The sequence below is a fragment of the Triplophysa rosa genome, linkage group LG18 (genome assembly GCF_024868665.1).
Source record: "Triplophysa rosa linkage group LG18, Trosa_1v2, whole genome shotgun sequence".
In the NCBI taxonomy this organism is placed as follows: Eukaryota; Metazoa; Chordata; class Actinopteri; order Cypriniformes; family Nemacheilidae; genus Triplophysa; species Triplophysa rosa.
In genome coordinates this window covers 7,008,780-7,031,246 of record NC_079907.1, presented here as the reverse complement: position 1 = coordinate 7,031,246, position 22,467 = coordinate 7,008,780, and the positions used below count along the sequence as shown (strand labels likewise).

General features: G+C 36.8%; 3 protein-coding genes across 3 annotated transcripts in view; 1 reads left to right on the top strand and 2 right to left on the bottom strand.

The window, feature by feature from the left end:
* Nucleotides 1–497: 497 nt before the first annotated feature.
* rab40b (RAB40B, member RAS oncogene family) lies at nt 498–10,347 on the bottom strand. Its single transcript, XM_057359324.1, has 6 exons — nt 9,763–10,347; nt 5,903–5,963; nt 5,242–5,302; nt 4,624–4,701; nt 3,978–4,200; nt 498–1,533 (listed from the first exon to the last, which is right to left on the bottom strand). Exons 1-6 carry the CDS (start codon nt 9,926–9,928, stop codon nt 1,262–1,264), a joined length of 861 nt encoding a protein of 286 aa, XP_057215307.1. The 5' UTR covers nt 9,929–10,347; the 3' UTR covers nt 498–1,261.
* Nucleotides 10,348–12,098: 1,751 nt separating this feature from the next.
* On the bottom strand, nt 12,099–15,363 carry LOC130569260 (cytochrome c oxidase assembly protein COX11, mitochondrial). The gene is made up of 5 exons (XM_057358789.1): nt 15,266–15,363; nt 14,546–14,908; nt 14,304–14,459; nt 13,926–14,051; nt 12,099–13,761 (listed from the first exon to the last, which is right to left on the bottom strand). Exons 2-5 carry the CDS (start codon nt 14,855–14,857, stop codon nt 13,579–13,581), a joined length of 777 nt encoding a protein of 258 aa, XP_057214772.1. The 5' UTR covers nt 14,858–14,908; nt 15,266–15,363; the 3' UTR covers nt 12,099–13,578.
* Nucleotides 15,364–15,811: 448 nt separating this feature from the next.
* The window catches only part of stxbp4 (syntaxin binding protein 4), a 38,128-nt gene continuing 31,472 nt past the window's right edge, over nt 15,812–22,467 (top strand). The window contains exons 1-6 of the mRNA XM_057359220.1: nt 15,812–16,160; nt 16,284–16,362; nt 18,073–18,146; nt 18,270–18,365; nt 18,451–18,520; nt 18,625–18,699. Of these exons, the coding sequence (XP_057215203.1) occupies nt 16,301–16,362; nt 18,073–18,146; nt 18,270–18,365; nt 18,451–18,520; nt 18,625–18,699 (377 nt within the window). The 5' untranslated portion in view covers nt 15,812–16,160; nt 16,284–16,300. The remainder of the gene's footprint in view (nt 16,161–16,283; nt 16,363–18,072; nt 18,147–18,269; nt 18,366–18,450; nt 18,521–18,624; nt 18,700–22,467) is intronic.

Sequence of the window (22,467 nt, the reverse complement as noted above, 5' to 3'; positions counted from 1 at the left end):
GCTACAAGACTTACAAAAAGATTATACATGCAACGCAAAACAGGAGTGATACATTTTCTTTCCAACCTTGTGTTAAATCTGCAAAGTTTGGATTTTAAATTCCTGTCAGTGCTGGCGGCAAACTTGTGAACGCTGCAATTACCCGCCATTCGCGCAAGAATATCAGAAAGCGACGTTTCTGTTCATCCGCCTAAAACAATAGTACCATGCAAAGGTATATTTAGACAAGATGTGAATACATTTAATCTGACAATTTGTTTAACTCTCTTACTCTTTAATTTTGTTATAATATATACATGGTGGGTGTGTTTCCGTTCCCTCACCAAAGGAAAATCATCGTGTGCCGATTTGGGCTGATTCTCGATTAAATGCTAATTTACACAACCCAGCTGGAGCCCTAGCAATTTAAGACCCCTTAAAAAAAGACCAACACTGCCCTCAAATGGACATAAATCCACTAGCTAGCCGATGCGGTACAAAATGACCACGTGGTTTCATAATTGATCTTTATTTTAAAACCTGACATGATAGTATGTTAGACATTGTGTTTGCTTGGTGTATATCTGAAATAATAGTGTTGTTTTCAATGTGACAAATGAAGCCACATTTTAATCTCATGTGTCTTTGGTGTGTTTCCCATAAACTTACAATATTGGCAACATATCAAGTATATCACAACAATTAGGAATTCTAACAACATAGTATCAAACAAAACAAATTATGTACAAAGTAGAAAGAGCAGTGTGTGTCAACCTTGAAGTTTCCCTCAAAACCCCTGAAAAGTGTCTGAAGAAAAGTATTAAAGGAAATGAAGCTGGTATTATCATCAGTAAGGTCCTTTTTGAAAGTGAAGTGATCATAAAACAGAAAAGCCCCTCTGTTTCTGTTGGCTTGGTCCAGGTTCAGTAGCAAAAGAGTTCACTAGAAAATGCAGTACAATCAAGTTTCAATACATTTACAAGACATAATAACTTGTACATTTATTTAAACAATGCAGAGCATTATAGAGGTTTGGCAACACTTAAAAACAGATCCTCACTTTTATATCTGTCTTTTAGCAACCACTGGATAATATGTCCAGGACGACATGTTTAAACAAATGACATAGTGAACAAATCACTTGATAAATTCAAAGATAGATCATAAAGCCACAATTCTCTGGATTATTATTTATTGTGAGACTGTGGTGGTTTTCGACTCTAGCTCCTTGTTTAAACTGCATTTTAAGTGTGTGAATTATAAGTACAGAAACTGCATTGAACTATGAAATCTTGCAGCTTGTTTGTGCACAGTTCTGGGACGGGCTCAGTGGTGGATAGATCAGTTTGGATTTTTTGGTTCCGTTTCTCTTTTTAGCACTGCTGGCTATGACCGAGTAGGAACGGCCGTGCATCATCCTGGCATTGAGACCGTTGGCCATGGAGAAGGACTTCAAGTGGCATTTTAAGGCAACAGGAAGGGGAAGTTTGTCCACGAGGTGCACTGGAGTGCAGGACACAATGGAACGACAGCACAGGTCCTGCAGACTCAACACTGCACAAAAAAAGATAAAACAGTCAGAGCACAACTTGGAGTCTCCAAGCAGTGTTTTGATCTTAGGGAATCAGTCATCCAACTCAACAACTTGTTTTATCATCGTACTTGTCCTTTACATATCTACAGTCAAAACAAGCACATAATGCCTCCATATAAATGACATATTGTAACCTAGAGAATGTTTTCCTCTCTCTTAACCTTCCTCCTACAAGCACTTTTCCAACATAAAGCAAAGCTATGATTATTGAAAGCTGAAATAAGCTGTGGGCGGCAGTCCATTACGATGATATTTGAACACTGTGTTTCTCCGCTTTTAAACAGTATTAAGTCTTAAAGCTTTGCATACGTCAGGTCTCTTAGCATTCTTTGGGTCTATACATAATTGCAGCATTGGTCTGAGGAAAGAAAAACCTTCAATAGCTGTTCCATATGCGGTCATTCTCAGAAATGGTTTTACTGAGGGACTACTTTAATCTATGACAGTGTTCTCTGATGCATCATCTAATGTCAAAAGGCATTCATGGTGAAGCTTGTTTAATTCTCTGAGAGGACATTTCCAACCTCAGCAACAAAGTGAGTCATGAGGAGATGTTGTTGTGTAGTGGAGCAGGACTCTAACAGTATTGCGGCATGTGGAGCACTTGAAATTTTAAAGGGAACCCGGTGTATAGAGAGATGTATGGCTTAATACGTTGTAATAACCTTACACTACTAGCATTTGTCTTTAGAAACACATTAAATATTTTCAATTCTTTAAAAAAAACCTAAATGTAATACTCATTTTAACCTAAGGAGGCCGCTATGTTCTTTTTCGATGATGTAAAATGGTTGCAGGCACAGCTAGGCAGCCAAACTAAACACAGACACACTAATCAGTTCTTCAGTAAATATAAGGTGCTGTAGGATAATATATATATATATATATAATGATAAATAATAAAGAAAGAAAATAAAGATGCTATTTGGTGTATTTTCATACATTTTAATATTGTTGGTCAGAAACAATACAAACATACATATTAATAACCAAAATCATTTCGAATTTATTACATATATGATGTTTTAGACATTACAAAATTCTACTCGGCACACGTCATGCACTCGTCACGCTTATCGCATTCCATGCATTACACACTAAGACTCCACCCATTACAGTAGCGGCCATCTTGAAAAGTACAGTACTGCGTTTTTTTCGCTTCTAGTCCTATAAATTGTGACTGATTGTTACGAAAATCAGCTGAAACGATCTTTGGACTGAGCCGCATAGAAGAGATGCTCCGGAATGGAGATTTTCGCTGTTGCTCCAAAGTTACGATGCCGCAAACTTTTCAAAGTTGACCCAAAAATGGATGTTTCAATTTGCAAGTATGTGCAAAAATAGTGCATGTAAACAAACGAAATGTAATGTCATTTAAGTAACGAAATAAAATAAAATAAAGTGTGATGTATGTAGTGCAACTTAAAGTGGTTTATAATACATGTAAATATATACAAACAGAAACAAGGTAAATACAAAATGACATTCTTTCTTTCACTTCTGACATCTCTTCCTCCTGTACACTTAATTTCTGCTACTTTTGTCTCATTTCAGCCGCATCAGGGATGGCAGGCAGAGCACTTTACATCAACTGAGTGGCTCATCAAATAAAACACGCATCGGCACTTGGGACGAATCCCAAGTGACTCGCATGGTGCTTGTATATATGAAGTGTACATTGTGATCACGTTCTCTGCTGTTGTTTAAACATATCCGTGTTTCATGTACATATTGTTCTTGTGGGTACTCTGGGTAAAGTGTGGGTACGCTGGGCAAAGTGTGGGCTTGGCCCCGGAGGTGCTGCTTGCAGCTCTTGTTATATCTGATCTTATGTTTAACGTCTCATATTTTACTGTTATATATGGAAAACGTGTGTGCTTCGCTGTAGCGAAAGAGAACATGTTTAGGCTGCAACCATTTGACATCACGGATTCTGACACAAAAATTTTTAGTAAAAATAGTTTTTCTAAGTTTATGAATACTGTGACAGTTACACTGTTTTTTAATTTCACATTTATAAAGTCAATGCCATTGTTAATAAGCCATACATCTCTCTATACCCAAGGTTCCTTTCAAGGAATGAGCATTTTTATTTCTATTTCTATAAGAAAATCACAAAAAAGAGCTGTCATCTGATTGCTTTTATCATGTAAGGTTACATATGCCTGATCATACAAAATTGACATATTTGCATGTGTGAACAATTCACACATCCAATAATGTCTGTTTTGACTGCTGGATATTGATTTTTGAAAAATTATTATAAAAATAAGTTTCTAGCTGTATAAATTAATAAACATATATTTACTACAATTTCTATCTTATTGAAGATGTTACTTATTTCTAGACCTACACATTTTAAAATCAATAATATTTCCACATTTTTTAATGACTGTTTTGGTACCTTTATTGGGTCTCCAAAGTCGCTCCATACCGTGCCTCATGAGCACAATCCGAGCCAACTCAGTGAAGGACTCTGTAATGTTGAAGTTACAGAGAGGGCTGACTTCGAAGAATGTGATGCCCAGTCGCTCTGCAAAGGCCTGGGCATGCTCGGTGGTCACCTGACGCTTATAGGCCAAGTGAAGCCTGTTCCCCACCAGGATCTTGGGTACACCTGGTGCATGCTGAGTACAAAGCAGTGCAGTATGTCAGAGGCTTTTAAAGAGTTATTTTTACCATGACTGATTTCCAGATTTGTTTTATATTTTTACAACTGCTATTATCATAAACCATTTTTAGAAAGCAGTTCGCATCCTCAGCCCCCTACTATCAGTTACAAAATCCTCTGTTATGATTATAATCACTGTTTTCATGAATGATAAAAACTGATGTTACTGTTTATTGGAGGAGCTGAATGAAAAACATTGTTTTCTGATCTATGATGATACACATCTAACTAAGCAAAAAATATTTAGCTTGACTGATTGAACCAGACTAAACTGGGTTATTAAACCAATTACCAACTGAAGTCATATTCAAAGCTTAGATCTGAGAAAGATTGCACAGTTTAATATTTAAAGTATGCAGTTTCATTGATCTGATTTTACCTCATCAATCTCTTTAATCCATCTGTCGATGCCATCAAAGGACCACCGGTTTGTGATGTCATATACAAGGATAACACCCTGTAAAAAAACCCAGGTTAGTTTAATCTTACAGTGCACATTATACCAAAATGTACTTTTAAATCTAAGAGTTAATATTGTTCCTATATTTATAACTTGTAGAGCTTTGGCTACAAATACCTATCCTGGATAATTTGGATAAACATGTCTGCCAAACAATTAAGTGTAAGAACTTATTAACAAACAAATAAGTGTAAGAACTAATTATCAAATGAAACAAATCTTATGAAATAATAAATAAAACAGTAGTCAAAAAATTGGTGGTAAAGAGTACAGTTTTCATCTGACTGTGGTGGTTGTTAGGATATCAGTGTTTTCCAGATCAAGGAAACATCATATCAACAGTACCAGCCCAGCATTCCACACTTTCAACAGGAACTGCTGATCTCTGGGTGGAGTGTTTAAAAACACTGTCTGGGAACTCTGGGATTTAGAGATATTAAAAAGCCCATTTCCTAAAGTCTCTTTGCTCTTGATATTATGGACATTAACTCTAATTAACAATTGACAAAAATAGCTACTTCACAGTTTGTATTATACCTGTGCCCCTCTGGAATACGAGCGGAATATAGTGCAGAATCTGCCTTGTCCTGAGGTGTCCCTGCAAAAAACCACACAACACAGAGAGTCCGCATCACAAAGATCACATTCAGCTTCTGCTCCTCAAAACATCTGTAGCTATTGTCTGTCCTTGTGCCTGGTGACATGAGGAGCTCTCTGTGGATGGTGCCAGGGCACCAGACTTTGAGTAGGAGCAGTGAAATGAATCATTCACCATACAGGGCTGAGCGCAGCACCACGACGTGCCAGTCATGTTGCGACAGGCAGGATCGGAGTATCGCAAATGCTATGTGAAATGCTTTGTGCGTCCATACCAAACTGATAATTGAATCCAGACTCCAGCAAAGCTCAGTTCTCTAAAAATGCAGCACAATTTATAAACAACTCCTGGAGTTGACTTGGCTGAATATTTCATTGGGGTTTTGTTGTGGACCACTATAATTAACATAGCCAGACGTTTGGCATGTTTACTTCATATTTTGTAAACCAACAGAGGCTTACAGATATCTGCGTACACAGGCATGATGGAATGGAAAGGTTGATGTGTAGTCGCTCTTTATGCTCGTTTTAACAACATAGAAAACAATCAATGCAAGTGCTGTAAATATAGTTTCCAGAGAAATGATGTAATGCTACTCACCAAAGCTGGAGCTTGACTCTGCGTCCATCAAGCAATATTGTAGTTGTCTTGTAGTCAATTCCTAAATGTGAGGAAGAGATAATGAAATGATTTAAACATCCTTCAGATCAATCTTTCTTCAATGTAAACTGTTTGAAAGAGCCAACAGGCAGCACAAATGCAGAGAAGGTCTTATGTTCATTGGTTACCATAGGTATGTCTTATTTATGTATATATTTTCTGTAAAAATATGAGGGGTGCAAAGTTCACAGCCACGATTTTAGGATTTTGTGGGTGCTGGTTATGGCATTGGTAGTTTCCATGATATTGTGGTCCCTATATAAGGCTTAGATCATTCAATTAAAGTCAACATTTTTTGCACCTATTTTTCATCCACCATGGGCACATCATAATACACCGCTCCCCATCAAGACACTCGATTCATCACGCCTGTAGCACAAAAACTGAGTTAGTATCGAAGTGTAATACTCTGTATACATTTCTTTTTTCTGATGAACACAGTGAAAGATATTTGGAAGAATGCTTGTAAACAACGGTTATTGGCCACCATTGACTACCATAGTAGGAAAAAAGACAATGGTGGTCAAACGTGCCCCAGAACGGTTTGCTTTCCTACATTCTTCAAATGATCTTCTTTTGTGTTCAACAGAACCAAGAAATTTATAAAGCAATTTTTCCTACTATGGTAGTCAATGGTGGCCAAGAACTGTTTGGTTACAAGCATTCTTCCAAATATCTTTCTCTGGGTTCATCAGCACAAAAGACATTTATACTGATTTGGAACAACTCGAGAGTAAGTAAATGAAGACAGAATTTTCATTTTTGGGCTGAACTGTTCCTTTAAGTCAAATCTGTCTGTATCATGACACTTGGGGATGTTTGCGCTGAGATAGGAAAGCTTTAGCATCACCTCTGTGGGGGTTCCACACATTCTGATCACTCTTTTCTGCTAGGAAACTTAACAACCCATCACACATTCCACAGTGATGAGACTGAAATCCAACACTGAGAAAATATACATGGAACAACTGGAGATTCCATTTAGGTGACCAAAGGTGGATTTAAAAGCATCATCGCTGTCACAAAAGAATGAAACCAAATTAACCACAATCCCATTTTAACTGTGTCAGCTGTGAGGTTACTTACGGTATGCACCAACTGTTAAGTTTAAACTTCATTTTACTGGTTTGATACTTCATATATTTATACTGGGATGGGCAGGTGAACTCATAAAATTGCTGTTATTTTAACACATAAATTATTGGAGTCAATTGAAGGCTCAAGGCTCAACAGAGCATGACGGTTAAATGTTACATTTAATTTGATGCTTCTTTCAATTGTAGTACAAAAATAAAACACTTTATAAACTTCATATTGAAAAACATTACATTGCGTCACATTTTGATTGTTTGATGATTCAATGTTGTGCATTACATTTAGACAGACATTGTGTAATTCCAGCTCTCCGGTGGTATTTTTTTCTATTATAAAAATGTCTGTATGTAGGATGCAGTCTTCCTGTTTGTGTGGGCGCTCTGATTCATCCTGACAGATTTTTTCACACTAACACTTTCTGTCTCACTGCACAATTACCCTACACCTCTCCTCACCTCCCTCACAACAACCAGCAAAGAGACATTGACCTTTCTGACAGGATGACACATATAGAAACAAGTTTTAAATCTGGAGTTTAGGGAGAAAGTCATGATCTTGTATGATATTCAGAACCCTTTCCATGCTACCTGAAGTCTCACAATTAATCTTCACGAAGGTCATGTGTCTGATTTAAGAAGGCTTTAAACTGATATAAACAGAGTTAACCTAAGTCAGGGTGGACGCCAAATGTAATTTTGTGTAAATGAAATCGAATGATGTCTGTAAGAGATAGCACTACAGCCTATAGTGTTCATTCGGTTGCTGAAACATTGTAAACGCATCCAGAAAATGTGTTGCACAAATCAGATGTGATTTAAGACCTTAAGACACTCCAGAGGAGTTACATAACCTACACATTTCACATGTTATTTATAAGACGGTGAAATAAATGTTTCAGCGGCAGAAAACTGCCTCTGATTTCTCAAGTAGCATGACCACAGTGGAGTACAGCTGTTAGGCTTCAGTCGTCACTGTTCTTTTAAGAACAAACATTATAGTCACCACTGTCCTCACACCATTCAAACAAACAAGCGACTTGAGAGGTTCATGCAAGTGTTTAGATAAACATCGAATGTTCCATCCGTTTATCACCAGCAAACCTTGGCTGCATCCTCGTTCCCTTCAGCAGTCAGTGCCTGGGAGCGGGCGGAGAGTTACGTAAGAGCTCTGGCCACTAGTAATAATATCTATAAACAGAAATTCCAGCAGAGTCTTCTGCTGGCTAGGTTGTAAGAGCTCTCCCCGTGTAATCAGAATGGAGTTTATCGACCATGTACATTTGCACTTATAAGGAATCGTGCTTGGTGAGTTGCTCCCAAGGTTACAATACAAAATAAACATGCAGGTTATGAATATGATGTAGAGAGAATGCGTTTTGAAAATAGCAATCTACCCAATGTGTCCCTCCTCAAAACACAGCAGAAATAAACACCGGTCCTGCTCTATTAATTGCCTGCATACCAAATGTCTTAGTATCTGTTTTCTAAGCATTAGCATCCTGGCAGGGCTGTTTACTGCCCCTCTGGGGCCAATATTTTTGCTGGGGAGTTTTAAATTAATGCAGTATGAAGTCACTTTTACAGGCCCGCAGTGGGGAATTAACTCTGATGCTGTCGGTGTTGACAACTTTTGTACACAAATGCCATTATGCAATGTTGTAAAAAGATAACAGCTAAAAATCAATCAAATTTGTCCGGTCTAAGCAATTCAAACACTACTTAAAGAGTCTACAGATTTTTTTGTGTGTGTGCCTATAACCTGTTGCCCCTTTTCTAAAAGTAGATGACATTTCTTTCTCAGCTGCTTGGATAAATGGGTACACAAGTGTACAAGCCACCCAGATCTTAGACAGGGTCTGACCATAAATTAAAAGACTGTTTACTTGCTTATTATCCAATATCAATAAGAGCAATTAAATTGGACCAGATTTATCTAAGCTGCTAAAAATGGCCATTAAACCTTGGACTTTGGCCTTCTGAAAATATAAAACACCACATGTGGTAAGGTTAGTTTATCCTAGAGCATGTTGAAAAAAAACTATTTGGATTTAAATGGACTTGTGATAGGCTATAATACTGAAAATTTGTTTTATGAAAGAACTAAAATAAATGACAAACTAAGGCACTTTCACACACTCATCTGGTTGCAGAGTTAATATATTATACAAGCATTACACATAAATGTGTTGAGGTTTTTTGTTATATTTTATCAAATACTTGCAATGTGTTACCTAAAACTGCTGTTGATGTTGATGTTGCAGATACATGAAAAAAAATGTTGGGTCTAGTTGTGAAATCCCACAGGAGTTTCACTACAGCAGATCTGTCTCCTGGGCAGTTACTTTTTCCGAAACAGGGAGTAGACTGTAGTTAATACTACTGAGCAGTAGTGTTTTATTTATGTGATATAATTTGTGGATTTTTGCATTTATAAAAATGTACATCAAACATAAAGGAAACACACAAAATAACAGAACAGAACAGAACAAACATGATCCTTATCAGAGTGCAACATTTCTGGTAGCAAAACAATGGAAACACAATAGGAAAATGTAAACATATTGCTTGCCAGTTTAATCATTTTTTTGCAAGCGATGATGTCATATAATACAGATGTCACATAATCGATATATCAATTTAAATTGAATATTCCAAAATGCACAGACCAACTAACTTTTGGCTCATATTTGTACAATAATAACTTACCCATATTATATCCATAGGGTGATTCACTGGAGCCATCCTGTAGACTGGCCAGTATTTCCCCTTTCCCCACATCACTGTCTCCAACCAGTAGGAATTTCAGAAGGAAATCATAAGCTTTTGCTGGACTGCTCCTGTGGTTCATGTTCACATCAGCCCGATGACCCATTCTGGTACATCATGTAATGGACTTGGTGTTACAGATCTTAGACCACCAGGCCAGCAAACAATACATTTGATTTATAAAGAAATGTTTATTCTTCATAAAGCTTCCCTGCGTTTAAAATCTCACGTCCAGCACATCACTAAAGCTATCCTATTGTTCAAAAATCCTGGTTGTGGATCCACTGATGCTGTTGCGTCACGTTAGGAAATAAATAAAGACATGTTTACAGTATGGTAACATAAGCCGCGCAACTTCCGAAATGTAGCTGTTTATATTTGCGAAAGAACAAAACAAACATTTGTCTTCATAAAACTCCTGTCACTGCGTGCACTGTCGAGGTTTTGTCATTCTTCCCTTTCGAGCAAACATTGAGCCATTCTGCCACGATCACTCGCTTCTATCAGCCTCTGTGTTCGTCCTCAGACTTCTCTGATTGGCTTCCCGATGGAGTTGCTAGGGCAGCTCTGATAATTCATTGGACGATAGTCGTGCCCGTCAAAACCAGTCAACGCCCATTTAGAGTTGGAGAGGGTGTGGCCAATCCCGTTTTCATCGCATATGCCCTGATGTTAGATCAGCGCCCGTATTCTCATCCATTTAGATTTTGTGGCGCGGGCGGTGGTTCGGCTGATCCTGCGTCAGCTTTCCCGCGCGCTTCAAACGCGTGCTCGGGTTTGTTGTTGGCCGGGGCACGAAGAATGACGTAGTGTTAAAATGACGTAATAATTATTGTAGTGTCTATTCAGAAACACATTGTTTCCCTAGATCAGTGGTTCTCAAACTTTTTCGTTGTAAGGCCCCCTTTGTGTTAAGTGCATCGCTTTGCGGCCCCCCATATAAAGACGTATAATCTTAAACTTAGAATTTTAATTAAACCAAAAACATTCAGGTATACAATGCTGGAACCTCAATTCTTTTGGTTGGTGGTGTCATTTTTCTGATGTTTGATTGCATAAAATCTATGATAAATTTCTATATTTCATAAAATGCCACAACTTCTGTGGCCCCCCTGGATCCATCTTGGGGCCTCCCAGGGGGCCACGGCCCCCAGTTTGAGAACCACTCACTGCCCTAGATGGTTTATCAAGAATTTTAAATGCATTCTATCTTTGTTTGATGATTCGGGCAATATTCTAAATTATGAGCAATTTTTGATTCACCATAACTTTCCAGTCCCATCAAAGGAATTTAGCTCTTTGATAAAAGCTATCCCAGCAGGTTTAGTTCAATTAGTCAGTAATCACCTTAAATTTGGTAAAGGTCACAGTGTTTATCCCTGCCCTATGTTTAGAGGGTTTTGACTTTCTGGATCGGAAATGTAATAATAGTCACATACGTAGAATCTTTCAAATGAAAAGAAGAATTACTCCAAGCGGGAAATTCTACTGGGGTTCTTTTGTATTCCATGTAAATGGGAGAAAAGCCTGGCTTTTGCCAAGTAAATGTTGTATATCTAACAAGGTTAAGGAGGTACATTTCAAATTACTTTATAAATATATCCTGTCAATTTGTCTATTTCCATATATTATGACGTTGATGAAAATTGCCACATATTTATTTTATGATTGTGATTTAACAATTTTTAAATGACTTAAGCATATAGGCCTATGTGTTCAGCCCTATAAATGAAACCCATAAATTCACTCTTAAATATAATTTTTAAAATAAATATATATTTATTTATTTTATATGCCAAATTCTTTATTCATAAATGAAAAAGGCTTAGATCCCCTTTATATTTTCCAATTTTCTTGCTGAAATTAAGACAGTTGTTTCATCCCCAAGACTTGTCTACAACAAAGAATGTATAACATTTTGGAGTCACTATGATGATCTATTTACAGATATGACATTTTGATTCTGTGCTTTTCTTTTCATTTATTTTATAGTTTTATACTGTGTGTACGTATACACCTGTCGATATAGTAGATGTTTTTCTGTTATTTCTTATTGTATTACTTACAATTGTAATGATATTAAGACTTCTTTCCTACTGTATGTACTGCCGGGGCCTCACCAAAATATTTTTTTAATCTTATAAAACCACAAACATGAGGACAAAAAATCCTAGATTTATTCGTCTTGCTCCTATAATGTGTAGAGCGCCGTGCGAAGAAAGCACACCACACGAACAGATTTTCAAAGAGAGAAATCTTGCAAATTTTCTCGAGATTTCAGAATATGTTTTTTATTATTTCAGGCTTTTTTGTTATATATGTGTTCAATATAAACAAATGTGTACATACAACCTTTTATGTGGTTTTAAAAATATTATTTATCGTTGAGAAATTGCTCAAGCACCGTCGTATAAAGCATTTAAGGTGGCACAGCACTAGATTTCATCTTATTGCAACTCAAATATTGTTGTATTTATGTCTTCACAGTAATTAAAAAATAATATTAATACCGTTTTGTAAAAAATAGCTGCTGACATCACCTCAAAGAGTCTACTGGCTCCACTAGACCTATTTTTCTGTTCTACCTTAAAGCACCAGCACACTTGGACTCCTACCACTACCGTCACTTGCACATATCCTGTTTTTTATTGAAATTATTCCTAATTGCGATGATAGTGTTTGTAATGCCAACTGTCAACATGTTGAATATTTAGGATTCGCGATCGGGGCTGCTCTTCATGTTCAGGATCAGGTTCATTCACTCTTAAAACACATCACACCACACGAAAATCTGATACTCGTTAGAGCCGTTTAAGATATAGGGGACTAGGATTGTCGGACTCGGAAGGGGAGAAATTTGCCCGATTATCTTGCGGTCAGGCCCCGGCGTAAGTTCTGCAATAATAATGAAAAAGAAATACATTGTTTCAGTTCTTAATGTACAATTACATTATCACTATAAAACAGTTTCGGAATAAAAGCATATTAAAACCTTTAGCTTGTGTCACTCCTGCCCATTATACGTATTTATTTGATCATATATTGTGAAAATTTTCCAAATATTCATATAAAAGTCATTAATTTAAAAAAGGTTAATTTGCTTTTTTTTATTCTCCAATATTTTTGACTAATTTAAACTTCTAAAACATGTCAGAACAAGGCTATTGTGCAACGTTGCTTGTGAAGCAAAAGTATATTTGCCATGTTCGAGACGGAGAAGTAAAAAATGTAGAATATCTGGGACTTAAAAGCAATACGAAAATGTTCGTTTACTGTGACAACAGTACCTGTCTCACTTTTCCCAAAGTAAATAAGTGTACAGGTATGGCCCTAGTGTTGAAAAGCAAACTACGGCCCTCTAGTGTTGAAAAGCAAACAAGACTATGATAACTTTACCAATACTAGCTTACAGTTTCCAAAGTTTGTTAATATTGTTACATTAAATTAATCATAATATCCTATACAACTATTTCAAATATTTAACATGATGTTCAATAACACTTTCTCATATGCATAAAAATAAATAAGATTTTTTTTATTATGACCACAAATCTCACAGATATGAAATGCCTTCCTTACTTTCCAACAATATCACTGACCTTCAGTTGATCTTAGTTATCCATGATCAATTCAGGCCATACAATTATTTTAGGTGCAATGTGACATCACATACAGCATATTCACACAAAATGTAATTTTAGATAACAGAATATCATTCTGATTAAAAGTCTTTGAATAATGCAGCATATTGTTTATTTAACTGTAACCAGGAATGGGTAATCTTTGTCCTTCCTTGGCTTCAAAAAATGTGTATGAGAGCGTTATAGTGTCAACTCGAGCCATTCTGGGGTCTTCATCAAACTCTGGGTCAATATAAAAGAAAACGGGCATGTCTACCTCCTCATGTGGGTTTAACCTCTGCTCCTCAAAACAAAAACACTGAGAAAGGAAAACAGAACCATCATTAGTGTATTACAAAGAAAAAAGAAAGCTTAATATTTTTGTTAAGATTTATTTATTTATTTTGATTTAGTCGGCAACAAATTATAGTAGTATTGGAAGTGTTCATTTAAAAAATAAGAGTTTGCAGTTCACTTCGTTACCTGTATCTTATTGAAGTATTGTCCAGCATCAAAAGGCACTACATTGTAAGTTGAAATTCCTATAACAGGTTTGTCTGTGGGATTCTTTGCCCTGTAGAAGGCCAGTGCAGTTTCTCCTGGGACGACCTGGGAAAAGAATAACCAATGATGTCACATTGTATACAGTCACAATTTCTCAGTGGCATTATCAAGCATTATTTAAACATTCAAAACTTTCTGTTTTTCCAGGTCAAAATACATTTTCATCACCAATATTTTTATGTGGTCATCTCATATTTTCAGACCACACTAGATACATTTTAGTTGAAATCACACAGCCAGGATTTAAAACATTAATAACTGTACAATTTATAAATGAAAAATAATATAAAATCTTACATAAATTTCTGACTGCTGTGGACGGAAGTTCCATTGCATGCTGGCATGTGTGTCTGCATTGAAAGTCACTTTAATAACACGGTCCCTGATTGGCTTCATCGTCTCCACTTGCTCAGTGTCGTGTCCTGCTATAGCTGCACCCCCCAACCCTGTTGCCTGAGGAGAGGAACATGTTACTGTAATTACTCAAATTTACTCTCATAATCAGCCTTGAGCTGTCAAATCATTTGTGTACTACTGACTTGACAGTACAGTCTGTAGAGTGGAACAGCTGCATACGACATGCCAATCATCCCGACCCCGGCGGCCGCAATGTATGTGAGGATAGTCTTGTTCCTTTTCTTCCAGTCATCTTCCTGGCTCTGTTTTCTCCTGTGAGTTTTAGCTCCTCGTGACAGATTGAGGAATCGCTGGGGGATCCCCCTGAGAAAGAGATGACTTCTGGATGTCGCTACTCCTCTGATGCTGCAGCAACCAATGCAAAAACGAGTGCTAGAAAGTGCTACCTGTACATATTTTGCACTGCACCCACGAAGGAGGTAGGGTAATAGCATAATCCCAATTTAGTTACAAAAGCAATCCCCCACAAATCAGACGTGCTTCACCTAAAATACAAACAAAAGACATTAAATATGGTTGCATCATTTTACATGTTTCATGACAGCAAGTGATGGGTCCAACCACATAAAAGCGTAGTGTACTACAGAACAAACGGACAGCATTAAGAATAGACTTGTAAAACATCTTATAGCATAAGCACTATTTTACTTGCTAAATAATTAAGATTGTTTGTTTAATGATGAATTTGTCATAAAAGTGTGGAACAATGCTAACACACAACACATTTTTACATCGTTTATTAAGCGGTTGATGTTGTGAACATACAAGATAAATCTGTGACTAAAGTTCTCATTAGTATAGCTTTGGACAATAAGGAAAATTAAGATATTATAAAATCTTACTTGACTCAATGCATGTAGTTATGTACATGTACACCCTCCAAAAGCAGGTTACAACACATGGTGCAACATATTGATGCTCCCCACTAGATACATGCCCCTGATTCTATAGTTCCGGTGTGTTGTGGAAAAGTAACCTACCTTAAGCAACCTTTACTACACCACAATAATATACGGAAATTTGTAAATGTAAGAAGCATATTTATAACCAGATTTATGATTAGAAAAATTACGATTTTTGATATGCATTTTTATATAAACAACCAAAGTCTCTTGATACAAATCGAATCTCTATAGTGTCTCCTCTTTTGTGTGAGCGCCTTCTTCTGGCCACTTGTTTAATGACATTGTGCAACATTGTCTTTTTCTTCACAATGAATGTTGATATTCAAGGATTTTTGCGGATTAAAGATTTAGGGCCATTGGTGGTTCAGGATTGAGAAAAAACAAAGACCGCCATTTTGACGAAATTGTGGTTTACTTTGTGAGGCGGTTTTCGTGAGTGTTTACAACTAATGTTACGTCACACGTAATATGGAAATGACTGTTTTTAGACACTATTTGTGGATTTAAACTTCTTTTTGTTCGTTTGTTTTTGTAATGTTTGTATTGTTGCGTATGTGCTAAACTACTTTGTGTTTCTCAGTTTTGCGTTTTAGTGTATTTTTAAATTCATTTTTAATACAATATATATATTTTTGACAACACTGACTAATTTGGGACGGATATCCCTGTGTCCGAGTCATGCAGTCAAACTTTATCCACATCAATTCGTTCCCTCATCGGCTTTCCTGTCTCCTGAGAGTAAGAAACATCATCAACAGTGACAGTGACAGTAAAGGGGGAGAGGTGAGGCAAACCACGTGACCGCGGGGTATCAGGACAGATTAGTGAATAGGTACGAGCATGTCTGTTACTGTCTGGGCAAATTGCTGTCTCTCGGTCATCGAGGCTGACCCGGTTTGAACCAGCGTTTCCCCCTCTGCCCAGTAACCAGATTTACTTTATTATACATCTTCAGTTGCTCGTGGACCTGTGATGGCTCTCTTCCCACAGTCATTGGAGGCAGAACACTTTGACGGGCTGTCGCTCCTCTACTGGTAGGAAATTACATTATCTTGTTATCTGGCTGAGTGATTTTGGATTAGGCAAATACTGCTGTTTTTTAGGCTTATTTGGGTTCTGTTCGTTTTTTGGACGTGTAGTAAGTTTTGTTTGGTGTTACAATGTTACGATGCTGCATTGTTCATCTGTGCTTGCAACATGCTTTCCATGTTTCAACTTCCTAAAAAAATAAAATAAAATAAAATAAATGTTTCTCCTTCTGTTTTATACATACAATATTCCAATATTCTGTTTAATCATTTGTGTAGCTCCATTAAAATTATATATATCGTTGCATTCAAAGCTGACACAAGTTTTTTAAACATTTTTAAAACAATAAAATCCTTCGCAGGATCTTGCATGTAGAATTTATCATCATCGTCATGGAGACCGACCAGCAGGAAGTGTAAAGTTAGGTCAAGACAAATAAGAAGCACCCTGCGGGGATGCCCTGTTATATTCAGTTGCATATCCTAACATGGCTTGTGCAAGGTAAACAGATTAGGCAGAATTAAGTGATCAGTTTAATGCTGGATCTTCTGTAACACAATCTCAAGCACAATGTTTGAGCTTTCTTTGTTCATGGTGGCTTTAAACATAATGGGTGATTAGATTCTTATAATTGTCATGGTGCTTTATAACACTGTGTGAGACAAGTGTATAAAGCTTTCAACGTATTTAGAGGACCATTTACTGCAGTCTGCCTGTAGAAGTAAATAACAGATCATTACGCTGCATGATTTTGATTAGTCAACAACAGTAACAAAGGGATTATAGTGTAATGTTTACAGTTAAATTGGAAGCAAACATGGAACACTAGTGGGGTCAAAGACATGAGAGTTTGTCCTTGACTTTCTGTTTAGTTCAGTCTGACCAGCACGATGAACTCGAAGAAACTTGCACAATAATTACTGTTTATTAACTGTAAATGGCTCATATTTGTATTTTGACTTTGCATGTTTTTGAAACAAATACAAAATGTGCAAAAAATATAGCATATTATATTAAGTTGCACAGGCCCTTACAATTCTGTCATTTAAGTTTATTGCAAAAATATAAACATATATTATATAGAAGATACACAGGAACAAAAGGATTAAATGAATTAAACAAAACGTGTGGTGATATCTGTGATATAAAAAGCCACAAGAAGCTTCATTGACATCAGTCAATGTCCTAGTTAAAGACAAAACATTGTATTATGTTTCTATTATGGGGATTAAAAACAATAGAGATCAGGTTGTCATTTAACAAATTAAATACATGCATGCATTTCCATAAAGGTTTTACGGTTTACCTACAGTACATGGTTGAGGTTTTTTTTTATAAATCCAAGCACTCTAAACTACTCCCTTCATACACACTTATTTGAATTATTTTATTCTTTTTATTCTGCAAGGTTATGAATGGATGTTCCTATTTTTATTCTGTTTACTTTCGTGAAAAACAAATGTCTTCATTGCCACTTTACTCTACAGATCTTTCCAGGTTGTATGAATAATTTAAAGCTACAATAAATATACAGTCAGGTGTTCCCTTAATCATAAATATCATTATATTGTAAATCAACCTTATTCATACGTACCAACCACCTGATCTTTATTTTTAAAACAGAGTTTGGAGCAGATTTATAAATAACTTTCATTGTGACTATTATCATTTTAATGTGAATATCCGTGATATCTGAGGGAATATCTTATTTTCAGGATGATAATGGGGCCACATGGCATCAATCGTGCTGTTGAGAGACTAGAGTTCACAGACTGCAAGAAAGGACTTGGTGAGAACCAGCGCAAAATCCCGAAATGTATTATATGAATAAAAAACTGGTTTATGCAGCATTATTTTCATTATTTACAGCACTATTGAATGAATAATAAAAAATGTAATCTCAATTTAACAGGGGTGAAGATTATTGGGGGCTACAGGGAACAGAGTGGTGAAGAGTTTGGTATTTTCATTAAACGGGTTTTACCAGGTGGCGTGGCGAAACAGGACGGTATGTTCTCTTTTTTTTAAATCTCAAATTAAATGATCTTTGTACAATCTGGGAACTATGGACGTTGCCTCTTTTTTTCTTTCAGGGCGTCTTAAAGCAGGGGACCTTATTTTAGATGTCAACAACATGAATTTAGGGGGTGTTACAACTGATAGGTAATGAATTCCAGAATTGTTCATAAAACTTGAGGTGTATTAGAGATTCTAAGATAAATTAAAAATCTGAAATAACTCCCTGTCTTGTTTCTCTCTTTTTTTAGGGCGGTGGAGATTCTTCGCATGGCGTCATCTACAAATCATATGTCTTTACTTATCGTTCGTGATGATCCTTCAAGGTAACTATTCTTACAAACAGGGGTCTTTAAAGGTGTAGATATGAATCATGTAAATTCTACCCAAACAGATTTATTATCTATATATCTACAGTAGTATTTACAAGTAATTCACTGGGATTTGTTTTGTTTTTCTCAGTTTCAATTATATAGAGACAAGATATATTCCTTGGCTTGTCAATATTTGGACATTGTATACTCAATCCTGTAAATGGATGAGTAGAGCGGACCGTATTTTAAATGTAAAAATAGTCTTAATACATTAAGTGCATTATAGTCTTTAGCGGTTAATGGGAAGTTTGGCACTTGTTGTAGTTTGCCGACATTTGTCATTAATTTCCTGTATTTTAGTTCTAACTTAAATCCAGAGAGATTTTCTATAATTCTTGTACTGTATCCCGATACAATACAGAACTGCAATTTTTTTCTGAAGATTCATGCAGCACTGTCAAAAATGGAAATGCAAAGTTATTTATTTTTTTAATTGATCTAAACAAAGTACTTTTTGTCTGCATAATCTAGTGAAGAATCAAATCTAAAATCTAATTGTTTAATCTATACTGTATAACAGTTTATTTGAATAAAACCTGGTAATTTAGATGTCACCTCATGAAGCAAACCTGACAAAGCAGGTTTTTTTTACAATGTGAGATCTTTTGTTCTAGCACAGTCTCGTCTCTGTTTTGAGCAGTTGTCATAATCTTCCTGACAGTCTTAGTTTAAAGGGATCTGTAATTTTGCTGGTGTCAGTGACTTCCTGACGTGCCCTTTTGTACTCGCGGCTAGACGACTGTTGACGTATTGGGGCCACAAGTCTGTATCCTGACTTGATCCAGCTGAGGTTTTAAGCTGTTGTAAAAGGATTACCATCATCATTAATTGCGAATCATCCAATTCAAACAACATGCTTCAGATTCTGAGAACATTGTGTCACGAAAGATTAAAGGGTAAATCACATTTCTGGTTTGACTCTTAACATGGATACTTGGGCAATTTATCTCGGATTACTCTCCTAATCTAATTAAGTGCTTCTAATTTACTTTGAGGATAATTAGGAAGTTGCATTTAATAGGAATTTTGAAATAACATGACCAGGGCAAAGATTGTCTTCCAAGAAGATTTTATTATGGTTTTTGCTTATGATTTTGTTTTAAAGATAAGGTAACACGCAGTTTCGGCCAATCTCATATTCATCTTGAGTCCCTATACAGTAGCGTCTTCGAAGAGTATTTAGTTTGATCAAATTTATAAAAGACAGACACAGCCGCAGGGGTGGAGCGGGGGGGCGGCTTCTGGGGCTTCAGCCCCGATTGTTTTTTCAAAAGCCCCGAATCGTCTCAGGTTAAATAATTCCATACAGTACGTTAGGTGGCGCAGTGGCGGCATTGAGCTTTAAAGTCCGAGTCCGCCACTCCAGTCAAAGCGAAGGAGACGTTCAAGTCTGAACGAAGGTGCGTGCATTCTGTGCAACTGCAACTTAAAATACAGAATCTTCCGACAGTAAACACATTTTTAAATCAGTCATTATTACAGCGGCTTCATTATTACTTTGAAAGTGTCTATTTTTAGATATGTGGTTTGTTTATACTGTTAAATAGCGTTCGGCTAACGGCTAACGTTAACACTGATCTAGTCTTTCTAAATAATTAGAGTATTAGAGGCCACATTTACTTGGCATTGTTGATGAGGTTTGATTTGAATTACTTGTTACTTCATGGATTCAGTGCGGTAGCACCTTTGTCTGCTAATTTTTTTTCTAAGCAACAAAATCGGTTTTAAATTAGTAATGTTAGTAATCTACCTTTCTTGTGTAACTTCATGGTAACAGGTTTACAGCATTTTTTCTGTTTTTATTTATACATTTGTTTTTAACTACAGCACGAGCACACAATACATCATTGCATTGATTCACTATTTTGTGTTGTTTACATTATGCACGTACACGTCGATTGCCAACACGGACATATAACCCTATTCGCACGGGATTAGAATTATCTGGGGACCTCTGGTCATTTGTAATATTTGCAGAGATTGTCTGTGATCATGTTGCGCATTCGCACTGGATAAGTGAACTCTGTGATTTTACTCGAATTTACTGATTTATTTTCCAGAAATGACGTGAAGGCGCTTCCCTCTTTCTAAACATGGCACGAAAGAGAGCTTAATACTGATGCGCTGTCTGACAGAGATTCACCGACGCAGCCTTTAGCCCATTACTGTACACACCAGACTGGACCTCGCGTTGCGTTTTGCCGCGTCCCACAGTTTAGAAGCTATCTATCTTCATTGAACATGTCAAAGCAACTGTTTCAAATCGCGCTTAAGTGGTTTAAAAGCCTGTACACGAATAAGAGCGTGATTACATAATGTAACGCTAGACAAAGGATGTCAAAACAAACTGATGCTGCGTTAATTGCGTAAAAAAATTTTCACGCGTTAATTTGAAATAATTAATCGCATGCGTTAACGTGTTACCCTTGACAGCCCTACTTGAAAGTCTTGTCGTTGTAGGTGTAGTTGTATGTAAACAGAAGAATGTTCCTTACCGCATGCTGCCATGCATGTCATCCATCTCCATATATTCATTCTTTTTTGTTTTGCTCTTCTGATCCTGTCATGTTTTTTTACAGTGACTATTTTCTCTCTGCCAATATTATTGTTGTCTGGTATGTAGCGACATAACCCAGCACCCAAAATACTGTGAAAAAACTCCAACGCAGCTTCCATTCTTTGCGTAAAATGACTGAAAAGGCACACAGAAACCTTGAAAAAATGAGATACGATCCCGCCAAATCTTGTTCAAAATTTCAAATCGCAGAGATGCCGTTTCGCACTGGACTAATATTATCACAGGACCTCGGTGTTTGTAAAAATATGGTAGGTAATTTGGGGGGGAATTTTTACTTGACAAATTATAGACATGGCCGTTTCGCACGGGATTAAGATCACAGACAATCTCTGCGATTATTACAAATGACCAGAGGTCCCCAGATAATACTAATCCTGTGCGAATAGGACTTTAGTTTGACTTACCGCATGCGGTTCATGTCCGGCATCTTTAACCGCACCTATCAGTTTCAAATGATCTCCAAATCCAGCTTTATATGTTTATATAACATTCATCACCGAAATGCAGTGAGCAAACAAACACAGCTAAACATCCGTCAGCCGAGTGAAGCGACATTGTTGTGCGTACTCTTTCTCACGCTGGCTGGTTGACACGTGGGCTTGCTCTTTCTCTTTTCAGGGAGAATTATCCAATAAGGGACTAAGAACCCTTGTTACGAAACCCAAATCCATTTTTGAAAAAAACTTTCCGAAACCTGTACGAACCCTGGCGGAGTGAATCGAGCACAGAAATACTGCTTCATTCGTTCAACTCGTTTTTTGACAAGTTCACCATGTTAAAGGGATACTTCACCCAAAAATGAAAATTCTGTCATCATTTACTCACCTATATTTGGAGGAATGCTTATAACAAGACAGATTTTGCCCCCCATTGACTATCATAGTAGGAAAAAATACAATTGTAGTCAAAAGTGCCACAGAACTGTTTGCTGCCCTACATTCTTCAAAGTGTCTTCTTTTGTGTTCAATAGAACAAAAAAAATGATAAAGTATTTTTTCCTACTATGGGAGTCAATGGGGGGCCTTGGGCCATAGCAGAGCCATGACAATATTCCCTGATATGCTGTACCTAAAAAGTGTTTTGTCCACTTCGTACCATTTTCCTCATATTTTGATGCTTTTGTCTAACCTAAGGGGGCATTG

Coding starts and splice junctions, on each gene's coding strand:
- LOC130569260 (XM_057358789.1), bottom strand. CDS start 14,857: ATGCTATTACCCTACCTCCTTCGTGGGTGCAGTGCAAAATATGTACAG. Junction 14,460..14,545: donor TCTACAGACTGTACTGTCAA/GTCAGTAGTACA, acceptor TCCTCTCCTCAG/GCAACAGGGTTGGGGGGTGC. Junction 13,762..13,925: donor AATACTTCAATAAGATACAG/GTAACGAAGTGA, acceptor TTCCTTTCTCAG/TGTTTTTGTTTTGAGGAGCA.
- rab40b (XM_057359324.1), bottom strand. CDS start 9,928: ATGGGTCATCGGGCTGATGTGAACATGAACCACAGGAGCAGTCCAGCA. Junction 4,702..5,241: donor CGTATTCCAGAGGGGCACAG/GTATAATACAAA, acceptor GTTTTTTTACAG/GGTGTTATCCTTGTATATGA. Junction 4,201..4,623: donor GGATTAAAGAGATTGATGAG/GTAAAATCAGAT, acceptor CTTTGTACTCAG/CATGCACCAGGTGTACCCAA.